General features: G+C 50.3%; 2 protein-coding genes across 2 annotated transcripts in view; one reads left to right on the forward strand and one right to left on the reverse strand.

The window, feature by feature from the left end:
* Positions 1–19121, reverse strand: part of SSPN (sarcospan) — a 114862-nt gene extending 95741 nt beyond the window's left edge. The window contains exon 1 of the mRNA XM_054696344.1: positions 19000–19121. Within this exon, the coding sequence (XP_054552319.1) occupies positions 19000–19014 (15 nt within the window). The 5' untranslated portion in view covers positions 19015–19121. The remainder of the gene's footprint in view (positions 1–18999) is intronic.
* On the forward strand, positions 9294–12449 carry BHLHE41 (basic helix-loop-helix family member e41). The gene is given in 6 exon segments (XM_037515270.2): positions 9294–9648; positions 9804–9867; positions 10197–10304; positions 10624–10735; positions 11207–11733; positions 11736–12449. Coding segments are annotated over 6 exon segments (1392 nt in total). The 5' UTR covers positions 9294–9586; the 3' UTR covers positions 12255–12449.
* Positions 19122–20056: the final 935 nt, after the last annotated feature.

Genomic DNA, 20056 nt, shown 5'->3' on the forward strand with positions numbered 1-20056 from the left:
ATGTACCTGAGGTTTCCCAACTCGACATTCGGTGATAATGTACTGGTAGCTTGAAATTGACTGTGGTAGAAATATTTATACCATGGGAACTGGCATACTACAAGCTAGGGCTTGATGTATTATTTTGTCAATTTTTTGACTTGAGAAAATATTAATCATGCAGATGGACTTAAAAGTGCATCATTCTTATAGTCATTATAATGTGAACTGCCCATAGAGTTGAGGAAATGCTTTTTCTAAAATGTGAAAATTATTACCTGATTTAGTAAAGAAGTTGCTCACATCATTGATAAATGAATTAGGTTCTAACAAATGCCATGTTTCACTATTACATTACTCTGTGCCATAAACAAAAATATAAACCAACATTCATGTTGGAATTATACTTGTGAATCAATTGCAACCAGAGGCTGGCAAGAGCTAAAATGCTACAATAGCATTCAGTAAGAATTAATTAGCTATACAAAATTCATAGAAATAATGTACATTTTATTATGATGTGTAAGTGTATGCCTTACTGCATATCCTATATAATATAGTATATGATAAACACACACATTCTACCCAGAGGACTGTTTAAAAACTTTTATCACCACTGTTTATATCTAAACCTAATAGAGATGATATTATGTTCAGTATTAAAATTATTATATTGCTATCTATTTATGGAAAGTGACTACAATACTCATCTCATAACAAATTCATGGTCAGTATTTTTAAATGTTGGTAATATATTCCATTCAGTTCCAGAAAAATTAAAATGCTCTATCTATGCTTTATGTTTATAAACCACAGAGAAGCTGATGGCTCTAGTTTCTCCTCATATGCCTGAATTTATGCTTGATAATTAATATTTGTTACTTGCTACACAGACACTGAGCATCATAGATGCTTAGAAAATAAAAAACAAACTCAGGCTAAGAAACTATCTTGGGGCCTCCCTGGTGGCGCAGCGGTTGAGCGCTGGATTGCGAAGCTGCCCGCAGCCTCTGCGGTGCCGGTTCGATCCCCGGCTGCTCCCCGGCCACCGGAGGAGGGTCCCGCATGGCGCGCAGACCTCTCCTGCCGCCCACTGCTCCCCTCAGCAGTGTACTTCAGTCCTTCTGCCTGCTCTGCTCCCCGCTCTGGCTCTGGTGAATTCTCTCACCCTGCCGCGCTTCTGACTGTACCCAGTGCATGTATAAACAAAAAACAAACAAACAAATAAATAAAAACATGCCTCTATTAAAAAAAAAAAAAGAAACTATCTTGGCTTTCTTAATATAATTATCTGCAGAACAGTCAGTATTTGGACCTGATTAAACATCTAGACTTTCACTATGGATCTGGTAGCTACTCACAAGTGGATGTTTAACCTAACTTAGTTAAATTTCAACTAATTAAAAATTTCAATATCTTAGTTAAGCACATTTTCAGTCTTCAATAACTGCCTGTGGCTAGTGGCAACCGTATTGGACAGCACAGATGATAGACCATTTCCATCATCACAGAGAGTTTTGTTGGACCAGCACTGACCTAGAAAGTACCTTCTGCATAGAAGATGCTCTGTAACTGACTGATCAGAGTTTACCCTATTTTGTAAAGTTGAACAGCTAAAAGAAATTGAGTTTCTTTTTCAGGAGAAAAGAAACCACCTACAATTGCCTTTTTGGATATATTTAGATGTTCAGTATAGGCTGTGTGGGGATTAGACTCTTGCTTGGGAACTGAGCTCCTCCCTGCACTAGTTGTGCCACATGGACACGACTTCATATTGCACCTCACTGTCTCCTTTCTAATAGCATTGTCTCAGGGGGTTGTGGAGCAATTACATGAGTCAATATTTGTAAAACATGAGAACACAAAGAGTTTGTTATGATTATTAGAAAGATGGCATGAAGAAGTGTAGCTGCCCTGGCCAGCCAGCAAAGTTTGCACCTTTATTCAGCTGAAGACCTGACCAATGCTTGAACCTAGGACAAAGCATGAACAGGAAGCAGTTTCCCCACTTGGGCACAAGTATGGAACCTGTGACCTCTCAGAGGAGCTGTCTGAAGAGTAGGACTCAAAAGCACAGGGTGGTGGGCAGTACAGCTTATTTCCTACTATCATAGGAAATAAAAATGTATCTTGTTAGTGGAAAACTGCACTGACAGGTTTGATCCTCTGCAGATTATTATTCACCTATTAGTAAAGAAAAAGGTGATTGAGGACCTCTCTGGTGGCTTAGGGGTTAAGCCTTGGCGCTATCACCATGACAGCCTAAGTTCGATACCTGGCCAGAGAAAACCCACATGGCACAGCAGACCTCTCCTGTTTCGCCTGCTGCTCCCCTCAGCAGCTTATTTCAGTAGATCTGCCTGTTCTGCTCCCCATTCTGTCTCTGGTGAACCCTCTCACTCCCCGCATCTCTGGCCTATAACCCAGTTTTTCTATGCAAAAATAAATAAAATCTTAAAAAAAAAAAACCTATAAAGAAAAGGATAATTGAAAGCAACAGGTCCTTTGAACATGAAATAGGCTATGTAATTCATCAGTTGTCTTTAAACCATATCCTGTGATATCTGTAAATTGTAGCTGGGTACCTAAATGGGGGCGGGGGCACAATAGCTACTATTTTCTGCTCACCTTCTATGCCATAGGTGTCCTCAGCCATGGTGGCTAGCCTGAGCATACTCACTCAGACCTCTGCTCTCCCTGCACAACAGCTAGTCAGGGAAAAGTAGTATTTGAACCCCAGTCTCCCTATCTTAAGGCCAGAGCCTGCATCACTCTATCACCATTAGCAGTAGCCTGAAATAATAGGAAAGCATATGTAATATGTCAATGTTATTACCTCAGATTATCTGAAGCAGAACTTCTAAAACACAATAAAAGAAATAGTTTCCAGAAAAATCATTAGCTATCGCAAATCCTGATAGATGGAGAGTGTTTTCCTCTGGATCACCTGGACAGGGAGAGGCAGCTGGGCATGTGTGAACTCAGATCCAGTCCTGCTGCGGGCTTGCTCCTGGGGCCGGGTGCTCTAAGTCCAGTTCTACCTTGCAGCCTCATGATCAGGAAAATCAAACTGTCTGTCTGAATACATAAGTAGGGAAATGGGAACTCTGTGTTTTTGCAAGCAGAAGTGCCATGAGGCAATGCAAAGTTCGTTTGAGGGGGAGGGTCTCCTATATCCAGTCTTTGGGGAGTGTGGCTGACACCCCAAAAGCAAGCCCTCCTCAGCAGTTGTATCCCAGTCCCATCCACATCTGGACCCTGCCCCCATGTCTTTTTCCAGTTCACCATTGTCTGCGCTGACCCCTCACTCCAGTCTCCTCTATGCCTCCCAGCCTGGCATTCTGATGGATGCCTTTGCTGGCTCTCAGCTCTCCTACTTTGTTTCACTGTCTGAGGCTTGACTCCTACATCCTGGCTCAGGGCTTGTTTCTTTCTGCACTCCTGGTAACCAAGCTCTTTGGCCCAGCCCCAGGACCCCCTCCTAAGATCCACTCAGCACAGCAGACCTATAAACAGCTTGGCAGGCAGAACTGCACCCCCCTCCCCACTTTGGCCTGGATGTCACCTCCGCAGCCCATGGTCCCTGGAACACCTGGAGATTGCAGCTGGATGAGCTCCAGCCCCTGGCTCTCTCTGCCTTGCCCAGGCTCATGGTGAGAGGAAGACCAATTCTGTGACTGAGAAACTCCAACTTAACCCAGGATGTTAAGGAGAGCTCTGGCACAGTTAACTGCCTTCTGGACACAGAACATGTCCATTCTGCAAGACACAAACAGCCAGTCCAGGGGAAGAGGCCTGACCTCCCAGCAGAATTGCCTCCCACTTTCCTAAAGACCCTGCCAGGCCCCTGGGTCTCTTGCTTTCTCAGGAGCACTTCAAGCTACCTATGTCCTAAACTTCACATGCCTGGCAAGGCCAAGAATGAAATGCAGCACCTCAAGAGCAGGAGGCTGCGTCCTTCCAGAGAAGCCATGCAGATATACAGAAGTCCCAGCAGGAGGGTGGGGCAGGGGTGAAACTAACATGATGTCCTTGCTCTGACAGGCATGAGGATCCCGCACTGCTAGGTTATGAATTGTTGTTCAAGATTCTCCCCTGAGCAGGACTTTGCTTCCTACATGAGTTCGTGGGACATCTCCAGGAGCCACTCAGAATAATATCTGTGGGTCTGGTCCATGCTCAACCCAGTCATGGGCAGCGGGGACTCAGCAGTCAGCGACTCAGACCTCTGTCCTCATGGGGTTGCCACGCAAGCAGGTACACAGACATGAAATACCTAAGTCTTTCAAACAGAGCAGGCGTCATAGAAGAGAATGACAGGTCCCAGAGGTTTACAGCAGGACATGGCCCTGGTCTGGGCAGGCAGGGAAGGTTTCCTGGAGAAAGTGATGGTCAGATGGCACCTGACGGATGAGCAGGAGAGGGCAGGTGGGAGAAAAGCATGAGCATTTGCGATAAGCACGCACATACATGCGATTTCAGTAGTGATAAATTTCATTTCCATTACTTAATATGACCTGCTCCTTGGCACAATGCAAAAACTATTAAGTGTGTACACTTGAACAGTGTCACCTACATGGCAAATGGATTCACGTGTATGTTGACAACCTCTAGGATACATTAACTGGCAGTCTACAGAAAGACTTAAGTTCTTTTACAAACTCAATAGGGGCCCGTGTTCTTGTTTCCACTAATTTGCTGAGTAAGTAACTGGAAAACCCAGCCTTCTATTTTGAGATCTTAAATCTGGTCCCTTCAGCAAATAGCTTTATCAATATTTTAAAGTCATACTTGGCTTCTGGGGAGTAGCATGGGGTTTTCCTCCCTCCTCTGTTCCCTTCTGTGATGTCAGATGGCCAGTCTGGCAACACTGGCCTTTCTCCCCTGAGAGCGATGTGCATGCCAAGAGAAGGGGATGGCCCAGGTGGAGGAGCTTTCATATGAGCCCCTGATCACTTATTCCACCCAAGAGACCCTCCCGCCACTCCACTCCCACCACCTTGATTTTACCATTGACCCTCAACTTTTTCTTTTGGATTCTTATGAGCTCAACCTAATGAGGGTACCTTCCTCTTTCTGATGTAAGTGGCTCTAAAGTGACTATAAATTCTTTTCCACTAGGCATCTGACCCCGAGGAGGCCTCTTCACAGCAGACTAGGAGGACCCACACATCTGGGTAGATCTGGAAGTTTGAGGCCATTTGAGGTGCACGGTTAGCTTGAATGAGACCCCCTGCCTTCAGGTCCCTACACACCCCAGTCACCTCTCCAGCATAGTAGTAGGGCCCACAGATCCCAAAAGAGGCAGATAACCGTTCTTTTCTCTGGAAATGTTAATCCTCTCTAGAGAGTTCTGTTTATGCTGGAAATCCAAGATTTTGCAAGTGAACATGATAAGACCTTCTGAAGTCTGAAGGTGACTCTAATAAGTGCAGAGCTTCAACCCTTAGGAGGGTGGTGATGGGCGGTGGGAACTGGGGCACACAGTGCCTCCCTTTCATTCGTCTCCATAGGTAGTGATTTCCCTGCTCAACTCAAGAAAAGCAGCTTCTCCCTCACCTATTAAAAGGAGAAAGATAGGTCTTTTTAATTGAAAGAAAGGCATCACCAAATTCTTTAATTATAGGCTCAAAAAGGCTTTGAGCTCATCTTGCATCTCCTTGGCTTTCAGAAGGGCAGCATTAAACCTTCCTAAAGAGATAAGACTCAACCTATTTTTAAACATCCCCAAAGAGGGCATTCTAGTCTTCTGTTCCTTTGTCAGACAGGGGAATTTTTTCCCTTTCTAAACTCACCACAGGTGAACTCTTCCTATTACTAACCTGAAGCCTCCGCATTAGAGTTTGGCTTAGTCTGTTCCAGGAAAATGGTGAGCAGCTGGTCACCATTAGCCTTTTCTAAACTATACTTCCATCTGTCCATCTGTAAGAAATGATAGCAATTAATTGGGATGTTTAGATGCAAATGAATAAACTGCATTTGAATCACGCAGGGATCAAAGCCTGTCCCCTTCTTGCTCCATATCCGTATCTTTTGTTACCATCAGCAGCACTGTCAACATTTCTCCCTTCCCCATCTCTCTTACACATTGAAAAAAGTACACATTGAAAAAAGTGGACACATTCACACTGGTAAGTGCTTAAAACACTGCTTAAACAGCCTGTTACCATTCAGATGCTGTTGATAGATCGGAGAGCCATAGTTAAGAACTGACTCTGGAGTACACTATGCTTTAATCCAAGAACTCATTTTATAATTTCCCTAGACACCTAGCTTTTTGCTCATCTGTAGAATGGGGACAGTAACAGTTTCGACCTCAGGGGATTGTGGCTGAATAAGTGAAGTCCAGAAAAGTCCTTAGCATGGTGCATGCTGCCCTCATCACTCTCACTGCAGTGGTGACATAGTTGGCAGTGATTGTTGTAGCCTCCTTGGAGAAAAAGGACCTTTGGAGGCATTAAACTAAGCCCCTACTCCAGAAGGCAAGAGTTTAAGAACTCAGGTTTAAGAGGCACAGATATGCAAGGAGAGTCCTCCAGGTGAAAGATGAAGGGGGAAAAAAAAAAAAAGACAAAAACGCAAATAAAGAAAAAAAACCACAAGGAGAGAGCAGAAGCAGACATGTAATGGGGAGAAAGGTAGAAAAGAACACAAGGAAAAGAAGAGGAAAAGGGACAGAAGCGTCAAAAGGTGGGTACAGAAGAAAAGCCAGCAGAGGGAGAAATCAAAGAATTACAGTCAGAGACCAAAACATGAGAAAAGACTGCATTGACAGCTTGAGCCAGGTACCAGAAAAAGCAAGCTGTGGGAAAGGAAACAAAAATGTACGCAGACGTGGGGAAACGGGACAGGAGAGACGGGGTGGGGGGGTGTAGAGGAAATAAAAAGGATAATAATAGGAAGACTTCATGTGCAGTCACAGGCTCTATCTCTTTAAGGGATGGGGCTTTTACAGCCGCAAGCAGCCGTCCTTGATCGCCTTTCCTCCTCAGTCAGTGAGCTGTGGAGTCTGCCTCTGACTTGGTCTCCCCGAGGTTTGCCTGACCAGATGTCTGCCTTGTGTCCCGTGAGGCCAAGATGCAAGGAGTCCGTCTCGATTTCATTTTTGGAAAATCCTCTCGCCATCGTGTTCAGCAGAAAATATAACTCTGGAGCCAATATTATCTACACCCTCAGCCTGTTCCACATAATCAGCAACCTATAAGGGAAGGCGGTGCTGTAATTTAAAAAAAAAAAAAAATCTTCGCCTTTACGGAATCCCTCTTCCCCCCTTTTGGTCAACTAGGAACAAAAGGACAAACACCTAACATACTGCGGGGATATGCCGCATGTAGGGCTCCGAATTGCCCTCCCCACCAAAGACAATGGTCGTCCAGTCACCTGGAAGCTAGAGAGATTGGATGGAGTTTTCAAATAAAATCAACATAAAAAAAAAAAAAAAGACGGGTTAAGAATTCATTATTAAATTGTTTGGTGCCCAAAAAAAAAAAAAAAATTCACCCTATTTGAGGAAGCCGAGCGACCTTAAAAGGCCTTCTCAGGGTCCAGGCGGACTGTCGGGGAGCGTGTCCCCACGCTGGGGTGAGCTGGGGCCGCCGCCGGAGTCACGAAGCCAGACGCGCGCGTCTCCGCCCAGGACACGGGAGACTGCGGCGCGCGCCCCGGCCCCGGCCCCGGCGGCTCCCGCGGCGGCAGGGGGGGGGGGTTGGGGGTGGGGGAGACGCGACTCCTGCAGGCACGTGACCTCCCCGCCGCCGCTTCTCGCGACCCAGATCCGTGCCCCGCACCCGCGCCCCGAGGACGGGCAGGGGGACACGTAGCGGTCGCCCCAGTCCCTGCCGCTCCCGTGCCCGCGCCTTGGCTGTGCTGCTCCCCCTGGCTCAGCAGCCGCGGGCATGCAGGGGTGTCTCGGGGATGACTCGGGAGAATGTGGTTCTTACTCCTGGCACAGAAAGGAAGGACCCTTCTCTAGCCGCTTCTCTGTAGCCAGATCACTGTGCGTCCTCTCCAGCCCCTCCCGGGCTGCCGCGAGCGGCGGGGCAGCAGGGCGGGAGACCCGGGACCTGCCTTGCCCCGGGCCTCGGAGGGCCCTGTCTGTCGGCGGCGCCGGGGGCGAGGCGCCGCCCGGGCACCTCCGGGAGCTCCCACTGGCTGTGAGTCACGCTCCGGGGCCGGCGCCGGGCAAGGTGGCCGGGCAGGGCTGGCCAGCGCTTCCCCGCGCCGTGCGCCCAGGCTGCAGGGCGAGCGCGCGCGCGCACGGGCTCCCCGCGCGGTGATGTGGCAGCCGCGGCAGGTCGGATCACGTTGCTGGCCCTGTGCTGGTACCGTCTGCGCCCGGATTGAGGAGGGAGGCTTCGGAGGTGCCAGCGGTAGTAAACGTGGGCTCTGCGCACTCCCCGCGCCGCTTATCGCCGGGGGGGGGGGGTGCGGGGGGCGGGGGCGCACGCAGCGCCGCCCGAGGCGCGGGGGGCGGCGGAGCGAGGCTGGCGGCGGCGGTGCGGCATTGCCTCTCCGCGGCGGCCCCTCTCGTGCGCCCCGCGCCGCCCCCGCCCTCCCCGGCGCGATCCTCCGGGAGCACCAGAGGCCCCGAACGTCGTCATCTGCTGCTGTGATTAGTGGCACCGCAATTCCGGCTGCTGCTGGAAGTTTGGGTGGCCCAGGGACGCCGTGTCGCCGAAAGACATTTGGATTGCGACATTCTGACCCAGTGACTACATAGTCATTTCTCTTCAGCCCTTCGGGGAGCGCATTCCAAGTGGCCCCTTTTCGGGGCAACCTCCCAGCGGGGCCGAAGGGTCCCCCGCCCCGCCCCACCCCAGGCCACTGAGCGGGGAGCAAACAAGTCTCCAGATTTTCCTACGGGACTGAAGTTTACCCACCGCGAATTCGCTTTCTCTGGTCCAAACCAACTGCACGGTCGGTGGAAAAGCAGGAAAAAAAAAAAAAGAAAAAGAAAAGAAAGAAAAAAGGGGAAAAAAAAATAAAGCCACGTTCACGTTCCTGCACCGTAATGACGCGCCGGCGAAGCCAGGGAGGCGCATTTCCAGGCCGAGGAACCCCCGGCCGCCCCGCACCCCGGCGCCCCTCCCCCACCGCGGCTGGCCGCGCCGCTCCGGGAAGACGAAGCTCTTGGCCCGAGTTGTTTTTCCTTTCCGGTGGCCCCGATCAGGTGTCCCCGCCCGCCCGCCCGCCGCGCGCCGCCCCCGCGCCCGCGCCCCCTCCCGGCCCGGCCCGGCCCCTCCTCCCCCGCCCCCCTCCGGGCTGGACCGCGGATGGTACGTTCCGCACGTGAGCTGGTGCTGGTCTGGCCGGGGACGCGCGTGCCCTGTGGCCAAACACTGCCCGGAGTGAGAGCGAACTCCCGGCGCAGCGGGGCCGGCCGAGTGTGCGTGCGTGTGTGTGCGTGTGCGAGCGGGCGGCGAGCGGGCGCGGTGGGAGGGGGACCAACTGCTTCACACTTTGAACACTGCACTGAAGAGGGAGAGGGAGAGAGAGAGAGACTGGAGACGCAGAGATTCCCCCCCAAGAGCTCTCAAGGCTACGGTCCCACAGATTCTAGGACAGAGCCCCCAAAAATCGAAACAGAGGAAACGGACAGCGGTGGAACATGGACGAAGGAATTCCTCACTTGCAAGAGAGACAGTTACTGGAACATAGAGATTTTATAGGGTAAGGTGCACGCACCCTTGCCAGTATCAGTCTCGGCTTCAGTTTGATTTTTTTTTTTTTTTTTAATGCTGCTGCTTCTCCAGAAAGTGGTATGGAGCGGGCGAGGGCAGAGCCCCTCCCCGAATGGGTGCCTGATGGTGATTTCTGTTTTGCAGACTGGACTATTCCTCTTTGTATATGTGTAAGCCCAAAAGGAGCATGAAGCGAGACGATAGCAAGGTAAGTGTAAGTTTCCGATGTTCCCCATAACCTGCCTGGATAGTTAATTGGGGCTATTGATTTCACAGCGGAGCTCTGCCCGCAAATATATTCCAGCCCCTGAGCTTCCCCAACTGTGAATTTTAAGTGGTTTGCTGGATACTCTCAGGGGGAGATTAAACATCATACCTGAATTTAAATTGCATTTCGGAAGAACCCAGAGGAAAAAGATTTCTTGGGCATAATGTATCGCATAGTATGTCTTTGGGAGCGGCGGGGGGTGTTGTTCTAGCCGGTAAATGAATGTTCAGCTTATTGTTTTCTCTCTCCCATGACTCTCGCGTATTAAGGATACCTACAAATTACCGCACAGATTAATAGAAAAGAAGAGAAGAGACCGAATTAATGAGTGCATCGCTCAGCTGAAAGATTTACTGCCTGAACATCTGAAGTTGACAGTAAGATGCACATTTTCATTCTTTGCTGCTCTCCAAGGGCATGTTAATCACCTGGTACTACTCCCAGAGATTTAAGAATAAATGTAAATAGCAGATTCTTCCCAAGTTGGGCTGGAGTCTGGAGTTCCCCCCCAAACTCAAGAGTAGGTGTTTCCAAGACCAGGCATCCTGAATAGCCTGTCTGGGGAAGGCTCCGGAAGCCTATAGGACCAGTCCTTTCCGCGTGCCGGCTCGAGCTGCTGTGCTCGCGGATAGCCCGCCGAGCCCAGTGTGTGCTTTTAAGTAATCAAGTGCCCCGTTCTTTTTCGCACCGTTGCAGACTCTGGGGCATCTGGAGAAAGCCGTAGTCTTGGAATTAACTTTGAAACACTTGAAAGCTTTAACAGCCTTAACCGAGCAGCAGCATCAGAAGATAATTGCTTTACAGAATGGTAAGTCCGATCAGGGAGGCCGACCCACCCTCGAGGAACCCGGGCAGCCCCCCCTCGCCCCCCCGCGGCCGCGTGGGGGCTCCTCCCCTCCCCCCCCCGCCCTCCGCGGGCCCGGGGCGCGCTCGCGCTGGTGAGATTGCCGATCCTTCCCCTTCCTTGGAGAGCGCCCATGGCCCGCAGCATCCTGGAGGCTTTTGGCGGCGCCCGGAGGAATCCGATTTTTATTTAAAGTGGCGGCTGCACGCGCCTCGTCCCCGGGTTCCTCAGCCGGGAGCCGAGCGCCCCCCTGCTCCCCGCGCCCGCCTCCCCCTGCCCTCGCCAGGCAACCGGTGGATGATATCACTGAGCGCCGCGGCAGAGGCGAGGTCCCCGTAGTCGGTGCAGGGCCCACGTGACAGGCAGATGTGTTCACGTCGGTATTTTGCTTCTTGCCTCCGCTCCTCTGCCCCCCCGCCCCCCTCCCCATCCTAGGGGAGCGAGCTCTGAAGTCGCCCATTCAGTCCGACTTGGACGCTTTCCACTCGGGATTTCAAACCTGCGCCAAAGAAGTCTTGCAATACCTCTCCCGCTTTGAGAGCTGGACGCCCAGGGAGCCGCGCTGTGTCCAGCTGATCGGCCACTTGCACGCCGTGGCCGCCCAGTTCCTGCCCGCCCCCCCGCTGCTGACTCAACAGGTCACGCTGAGCAAAGGCACCGGCGCGCCCGCGCCCGCCGCCCCCGCCGGCTCCGCGGCCGCCGCGGGGCTGGAGCGCGCGGGGCCCAAGCTGGAGCCGCTGGCGCACTGCGTGCCGGTCATCCAGCGGACTCAGCCCAGCGCCGAGCCGGCCGCCGAGCACGACACGGACACCGACAGCGGCTACGGGGGCGAGGCCGAGGCCCGGCCGGACGCGGGCGCGAGCCGCGTGGCCATCAAGCAGGAGCCCCCCGGGGAGGACTCGCCGGCCCCCAAGAGGCTGAAGCTCGACCCCCGCGGCGGCGGCGCGGGCGCGGGCGGGGGCGGCCCGGGGGCGGCGCGGCGGCGGCGGCCGCGCTGCTGGGGCCCGACCCGGTGGCGGCGGCCGCGCTGCTGAGACCCGACGCCGCCCTGCTCAGCTCGCTGGTGGCCTTCGGCGGAGGCGGGGGCGCGCCCTTCGCGCCGCCCGCGGCCGCCGCCCCCCTGTGCCTTCCCTTCTACTTCCTCTCGCCCTCGGCCGCCGCCGCCTACGTGCAGCCCTTCCTGGACAAGAGCGGCCTGGAGAAGTACCTGTACCCCGCGGCCGCCGCCCCCTTCCCGCTGCTGTACCCCGGCCTGCCCGCGGCCGCCGCCGCCTTCCCCTGCTTGTCCTCGGTGCTGTCGCCCCCGCCCGAGAAGGCGGCCGCCGCTGCGCTGCGAGCGCACGAGGGGGCGCCCCCGGGGCCGCGGCTCCCCGCGCACCCGGCCGGCCGCGCCCGCCTGCCCTTCGCCGGCGCCCGCGAGCCCGGGAAGCCGGAGGGCGCCGCTCAGGAAGACCCCTCGCCGCCGGGCGCGCAGAGCCCCTGAGTCCTGGCCCTGCCCTCGAGGGTTCCCGCGGAGACCCCCGTTCGTGAGCGCCGACGCCCCTCGCGTTTCCAAGGGAGGAAGCGTACCAGATGCACGGCCGGCTTTTTACGAAACAACACAAACACAGGTGGTGTGTGCGCATCTGGCGTCCCTGTTCTGCTCACCCCTCTCCCCCTGCCCCCCGCACACGCTGACACCCCCCCCCCCGCTCCAACCCCACCTGCTGTAAAAGAACCTCCACGGTAGCTCTCCAGGCTGTTTTCTTTAAAGAACGCCCCCTCGCCCCCTCCCCCTCCCCAGCCCCCAAGTCTTGCCGGCCTGTAGGCCCAGTTCCATTCTCTTTGAAAATAGCGAACATGTGATCTTCGAGAAAGCCAGGGGGCGAGCCCGGTGGGTGAGCTCCTGGAGCCCCGGGAGGACAGGCTGCTGCGGAGTCCGCCGGAACCGCAAGGGAGAGGTCACCTGCCTGGGGCGCAGAGCGGGCCTGGCCCGCCTGTCAGCCCGCCCGCCCGCCCGCCTGCTTCGGGAGGCTGTCCACCAAGGGGAGGAGGATCTTTTTGGAACTGAATTGACGCTTCAGTATTTTCTCACGGTCACCTTTTCAAGAGGCGTTCAAAAGAAGGGGGATGCAGTCGTTAACGTTGCAACCTATTCGGAAGTGGTTTGAGTGGCATCCCTTAGTAACTTGCACTTGTTTAAAAAAGCCACGGAGTTGGGCCCTCCTCAGAATTAAAGTCAGGGAAGGAGATGGATTAGGAGGCCAGAGTCATTCTTAGGACATCTGCTAGCACTTTACTGAGAAATTGACCAGGAATCACTTGACTCATCTTAATTTCACGCATACATCCATATATAAAAAGTGCATCTGTACTCACCCTGTCATTATTTAATCCATCGTGGTCCCAAGTTTTTATAATTTTGTTGTTCAAAGAAAAAAGGAATGTGCACTGAACTTAAACAAGGAAACAAGTCCAAACTGATTTATCCTACTTGCTGTTAAATCACAAAAGTGGAGGAGAGCATTGAACTGGTCAGTTTTGATTGGAAATCCTGAAAAGAGGTGGAATGCAGACCTGTCAGGCCTTCCTATCTCCAAGTCTATGTATTTTCTGGAGACCAAACCAGATACGGATAATCACAAAGAAAGCTTTTTAAATAAGGCTTAAACCAAGACCTTGTCTAGATATTTTTAGTTTGTTGCCAAGGTAGCACTGTGAGAAATCTCACTTGAATGTTATGTAAGGGGTGAGACACAACAGTCTATGAGTGAAAAAAATAGCTGGGTCTTTTAGTCAGTTTGGTGCATTTGCTGCTGCTGTTGCTGCTGTTTGCCTAAACGCTGTGTTTAAACAACGTTAAACTCTTAGCCGACAAGGTGGCTTTTATGTACATAGTTGTTAATACATCCAATTAATGATGTCTGACATGCTATTTTTGTAGGGAGAAAATATGTGCTAATGATATTTTGAGTTAAAATATCTTTGGGGGAGGATTTGCTGAAAAGTTGCACTTTTGTTACAATGCTTATGCTTGGTACAAGCTTATGCTGTCTTAAATTATTAAAAAAAATAAATAAATACTGTCTGCAAGAAACCAGCTGGTTGAGAAAAGTTTAGTATGTGAAGATTTAAAGTAGAAATTATCTTTATATTCTAGTATTTTCAGCACTCCATAAAATCTATGATCTAAATATTGCCACCCTATTTTGTGATTTAAACATTCTTACTAAGGAATAAAAACTTTAATATACATTATGAGATTGTCTAATAATTAAACAGACAGGATAATTGATGTTCAATTCATTTAAGATTTCTGACTATATGGGGAATCACAGCCACTCAAGGGGCTCAGATGTACAGTTTCACTTGTCCTTGGGTTGATCCTACGCAGTTTCAGTGGCTTGCAAGCCTGCAGGCTCTGGCTGGGTCTCCTTGCTTGTATCCTGCCTGCTCTGTATCTTAATGAAAAGTGCAAAAGAAAACCCTAGCAATCCCGTGCACTTTTCATCTTTGATACCATATAATCTCTGTGGGATGGTCTGGTGTTTCTTTCCCACTGGGTCCTGTATAAATTGCCACTTAAGTGTGCTGAAGTTCTCAGTATATGTTAGCTTCTTAACCTTAAAAATAATCCTATAGGGGATGACTTTTTCATGGAACTCAAGGAACAGAAATAATTCTATCTAGACTTTTCTCAAATTTATAATCAATTTTGTGATTTGATAATAAGTGTGTGGGGAGCTTCAGCTTTTGGTTTCAATCATGTTCTTTGCCAAACCCTTGATCTTTGAATGGTTTTGAAATGACAGTCAACAATTTTATGACATGTAGAAAAAGTGCTCCCTCTGCTGACTTTATGACAACCGAACTGCAAGTCAGTTCAGGGGAATGTGGAGCCAGAAGGAACCTCAGAGATCAGCTGAGCCAGCCCCCTACCTTTTATATAATACAAGGGAAATGAAGCCCAGAGATATCAAATATCTCCCCAAGGTCACACAGCTTCCCGGAGCCAGCACTAAGGGCCAAATTGATTGTGTCTCACAGTTGGTGAGCTGCTACGTCCCACTGCAGATACTGAACCACGTAAACAATTTGATTGGGCAGCACTCATGAAGCATCATGAATAAGCCACAGGAAGTAAGGAACTAAATTAGTACTAGAGAGGTAGTTAAGATTTTTGAGTGTTGCAATTTAGTAAGCGTCAGAAAAATTCTATGTTGTTAGAATATTTACAGGAGAAATAGCATAGAAAATATTTTGAGTTAAATTTTAATGCCATATTACAGTAAATTAGGTTCATAACTAAAAATACTGAAAGTAAATCTGATGATAAGAAAGCGTTTTAGCAGGTGTATGATTTTGGTATAGTAAAATGAAAACCCTAGGCTTGGATCAGATTTTATAGGCCAGTTATTTTCGTTCAAATACCTATATACTAATATGGTAATGAGAAAAATAGTACAGCCTGATTGCAAACTAATACACTCTGCTGCATCTGGAAAATGTTACTTGGTCATTATTTCACCTTAATGAGTTAATTATGATTTGAGTCACTATAATTTGCTAAGGAGGATTCTATACATGCATTGGTGAACTTCTGGCCAAAATGCTATGTTGTATTTGTGATTTTTCCATTTAAGTCAATTATGAATCTTGAGTCAATAGTATACTACATGTATTACACTATTATATTACATATACTATACTACATAATTTTCTTACATGGACATCTCCGCAAACTTTATTTTGAAGTGCTAAATGGCCTTTTCTCCCCAGAGAGCTAAGCGCATCGTTAAGACACTTTACACGATGTTTTAATAGCTATTTTTAAGTATAACTGGAGTTTCAGTGCCTAGTATTTTGAAAATTCTTTTTCATTTACTTCTGTACTGACCCTTTAGGCCATAACTTTGGTTACTGCCCTCTACTGCGATTTGTTCCTAAGTACTTGAAAGCAGCCTCAGCCTGTTTTTGTGTCACAGGTCAATTCTGACCCTCTCCATGGCAGGGCAAAGGCCAATTTAGATCTTGGGAAAATGTGGCTGGCCAGACTAAGACCTTTTATATAAGACAGAAATGAACAGAACCTTTATGAATGAATGAAAGCTATGGTAATGCCAGTGGCTGTACCACTGTGATAATATTTGACTTTAGAGAGTAATCTCATGTTTTTTATTCAAAAAAATTCTTAATCTATTGGACCTTTGATCAATATAGTTAAGTGATTACACATAGAGATGTTGCTTTCTGCAAGTTTGAGTGGAAATACAACTTCATGCTAAAGTCCAGGGTAAATTCCGTTTGTTCACAGATATAGGGGATTCACACAAGAGTTATCCCATATTTCCTGTGGTTAAGATGAGATTTATGCTATACAACATGTGTACCATGTACTTTAAAAATATGCTTGTAGAAAGGAGTTGGGTGGTTGTCTTAAGATTGATTTCTTGTTCTTGCTCAGTGACACCATGTTGAAAACGCCAACCAAATGTCAACATACATTTTAAAAAGTTGATATTTAAAAATTCAGTGATGCCCAATTTAGCCGACCTCAGACTAATACACCGTCCCTGGGAGAGTGGCTCAGAAAACTGATGCTTCTGTATGTTCCAGTGCCAGCATAGCTTCTCTCTCTTTTTAAAAGTTATTTTAGTGGCAAGTCACACATATTCTCCAGAGTGTCATATACATTCTTAGGGGAGAAAAAATGCCCTATCTGAGCTAACCTTTCTCCCTAATGCAGGGTCATCTTTACAAACATCAAGCTTGCACTCTGCACGTCATCTGGGGGTGCTGGCACCTGCACAGAATTCTTGTTGCGTTTCTACATCTGCTTTTTATAGGTTGTCCAGCCTCTTCGCTCATGGTCAGCTGCCAGCTGTCACTTCTTGATGCGTCAGGGCGTCTGCTTCCAACTCTTATCTAATTTGCTACCTCCAACTTACTGTGTCCTGGGATACCAAGTAACCAAGCCACACCCAGTTGAAATGTGTCTAAAATTAGCTTATTTAGGCTCTGACACAGTAGGTGAGGGGCACTTCTTCAGTGCAAATTTGCAGAATCAGTGTCTCCCACTCCCCAACTTTTTTCTCCTAATTTTCCTTAAGCTTTTTCACATGCTCAGCAAATTTCATATCGGCACACTTGTAAAAGCTGTCAAATTCTTTACATGTACATACATGTATTTTTTCATCATTTTAGTACACTTAAAAAAGCAGCCTGCTAATGGTGATTCCCCAACCAGCCACAAAACTGAGAAATTTACATGGTAAAAACAAATGATTTGACTGGATAAGCCTTTCTTTCTCTCAGGTGACTAGGACTAGGGGAAAAGTGATTCTACCCTTTGACTCATGTGTGACCCTGGCCCCTGCTTTAGGTATCCTCCTCCCCTTCTGGGATTTGGAAATCTTGGGTGGTAGCCAAAGTATCCTGTGGGCCTGGCAGGGCCACCACCGTGGAAGCCCAGGCTCTGCTTCTACTTGTAGACACACCCATCGAGCGCCTTAGGGGAGAGGTTGAGCACTGCCTGTACAGTGTTCTCCTTTTCTGCTTGAGCCTGTGGATCCTAGATTCTGGGTGGTGCTGTGTTAAGTGCAGGAGAATAGAAGCACTCTGAGGATCTCAATGTGTAGTGGGAGTGACAGGCCCATTTAAAATAAATTACAATGCAACACAGTAAGTGCTATGCAGGGGTGAAGACAATGCCAGCAGGGAGGTGGTTTGCTAACTTCATCTGGGGTGAGTCAGACGCCTAGAGATGCAGCTGGGTTTTCTGGAGTGAACAGGAGAGGGAGTCCATGGGGTTGTGGCTAGTGCTTTGTGAAAGCCTGGGGGGGCGGGCAGTTTCATTGGCTGTAGTTTATGTGAGGTCTGAGCAAGGTTTTCCTGGCTTTGCCTTCTCTTTAAATCTGAACCTCCCCCCTCCTCTCCTTGGGAGGTTGCACGCTGGAGCACAGCATATTAGCTAATGCAGCTGGGGAGAAACAGTATCTCACACGCAGTTCTGTCTCACCTACCCACCTATCTGTCTTACAAAAGAAACTCAGGGTGACTTTTCTCTCTTCAAATAAGGGCTGGGTGATCTTGTTCTCCATTCAGTCCCCAAAGATTAAGGGCTGCTCTAAAGGGGCACATGAAGGCCCAGGAGGAAACAAAGGCAAGCAAGGAGTCCAAGGTCACAGAGCTCACAGTAAGTTGCAGCACCAGGACTGGAACCAGATGTTCTGGGCCCACTGTTCTTTCTACTCTTACCCTTAGTGTAGTGAGGAGATTCTGCTTCCAGGAGTTGCTCCAGGGGCACACATACTACAAGACAGAGTTTATGTTGTTGGAGAAGGAAAGATGATCATAGTAATAGCCTTTCTAGAGGATGGTGTTACAGTGCAAGCCCGATATACTGTGGGTCCTCACCCGCACCCTTAAAGGGGACTTATGAATGCTAAACTGCAGACATACACAAAGGGTTGATAAAAGGTTTATTTACAAGGGAAGGGGAAATGCAGAAATGAATAACTCAGGGAGAAAAAGAGGGAGATAAGTTCATAAAAGGATCCTACCTGTTCTGCTGACCTGAAAACCCAATGACCACCCCAGAGCTGGCAAAAAACTGACCGTGCAGGGCCTCCCCTGGTGGCGCAGCGGTTGAGTGCTGGACTGCGAAGCTGCCCGCAGCCTCTGCAGCGCCCGCTTGATCCCTGGCCACCCGCGAGGGTCCCACATGGCGCGCAGACCTCTCCTGCCACCTGCTGCTCCCCTCAGCAGTGTATTTCGTCAGTCTGCTTGTTCTGTTCCCCACTCTGGCTCTGGTGAATCCTCTCACCCTTCCGTGCTTCTGACTGTACCCAGTGCTTGTATAAATAAATAAATAAATAAATCTTTAAAAAAAAAAAAAAAAAAAACCTGACCATGCCACAGGGCCAAGAGGGCAACCCCTGGCCAATGGCCAGTTAAATATTCAGAGGAGAGCCTAGTGGCTTAACTGCCCTCAGGTCCTCACAACCTTCCCTTTGGTGATCATGGGATTTGTAGTTCCCATGTTGTGGGGGTGGATTCCACAAAGCCTGTATGGAGTTTGCTCAGGACATCCTTTCCCCCTAACAACTGCACTGAACATGCAATACTTATGATATTTTCTGGAGAAACGGTTTTCAAGGTGCCCCACCAAGAACCATACAAGTTTGCAATCTACTCACTTGGACACATCCAGAAACGGGCCCTCCCTGACTGACAAGGTCCTTCATTACCTGGTGAGCTTCCATCTCCGCTCCCACTTTTCTCCTCTGTGGTTCTGGGTAAACTTCTGAAAGAAGTGAGCTCTCATCTCTGACGCTGGGATTCTGGAACCTCTAGAATTGAGGAGGTAGCAATGAGGGCGATTTACCACCAGTTTTTATGTGGGGCGTTTTTAGGGCCATGTAAACCTTAGCTGAGGTTTCGGTGTAACCCCTTTTACCTATGGTTATGAGCATGTGTATTCCTAGAATAGTCTAGTATGCACCACACAGCTGACTTACTAAACACTCCCCAAATCCGTTAATAAATTCTGCTTCCTTCTGCGGCTTGTCAGGCGCTACACTGTTTCAAAAATCACTTTTAACAGGGGGACTTCAGGCTGGATGCAATTTTTGGATACCCCAGGGTCTTAGACATCAGAAAGCCCCCCAGGGGAGGCGGGGAAGGCACAGTTCTGTTTCCACGCCACCTTGAGCACTTACCGGGCTCACCTGCAGCACCGCCACGCAGTGGGGTGTGGCCAGGGACGCAGGTGCGGCAGCGGGCTGTCCCCCGCCCTGGAGAGCTCCGCCTCCCCGGCGCGCCCCCAGGGCTAGCCCGGGCCCCGGGCGTGTGATTACGGACTCGGGGGAAACCTGCTCCTTCCCTGGCTGCCGGGGCCCGCGCCGCGGGGGATTAAGCAGGGTGGAGGCCGTGGCCTCCGCCGGGAGAGCTTCACGAAACTCCGGGATCCGAAGGAGACGCCTCCTCGGGTTGCCTAGCGAGCCCCCGGCCGGTGACGTCACGCGGCGGGAGCCCGGCCCCCCCGCCTCGCCCCGCGCCCCGCCCACGCGCGGGTTCAAAGTACAGCCGCGCGGGGCGAGGGTGCCGGCCGGACGCGGCGCGGTCACGTGCGCTCACACATGCCCGGGCACACGCTGCGCAGCACGTGAGCGGGAGGGGCGGGGCGAGGCCGCCCGCGCACGCGCACTGCGCCGCCGGCCCGGACGCGCGCGCCCCGCCCCCTCCCCCCCGCCGCGTCTCTGGGCGTCCTCCCGGGGTTGGAAGCGGGTTTCGACTCCTGGCGCT

The sequence above is a fragment of the Talpa occidentalis genome, unplaced genomic scaffold (genome assembly GCF_014898055.3).
Source record: "Talpa occidentalis isolate TD23 unplaced genomic scaffold, MPIMG_talOcc4v2.1 talOcc4.16, whole genome shotgun sequence".
Classification (NCBI taxonomy): Eukaryota; Metazoa; Chordata; class Mammalia; order Eulipotyphla; family Talpidae; genus Talpa; species Talpa occidentalis.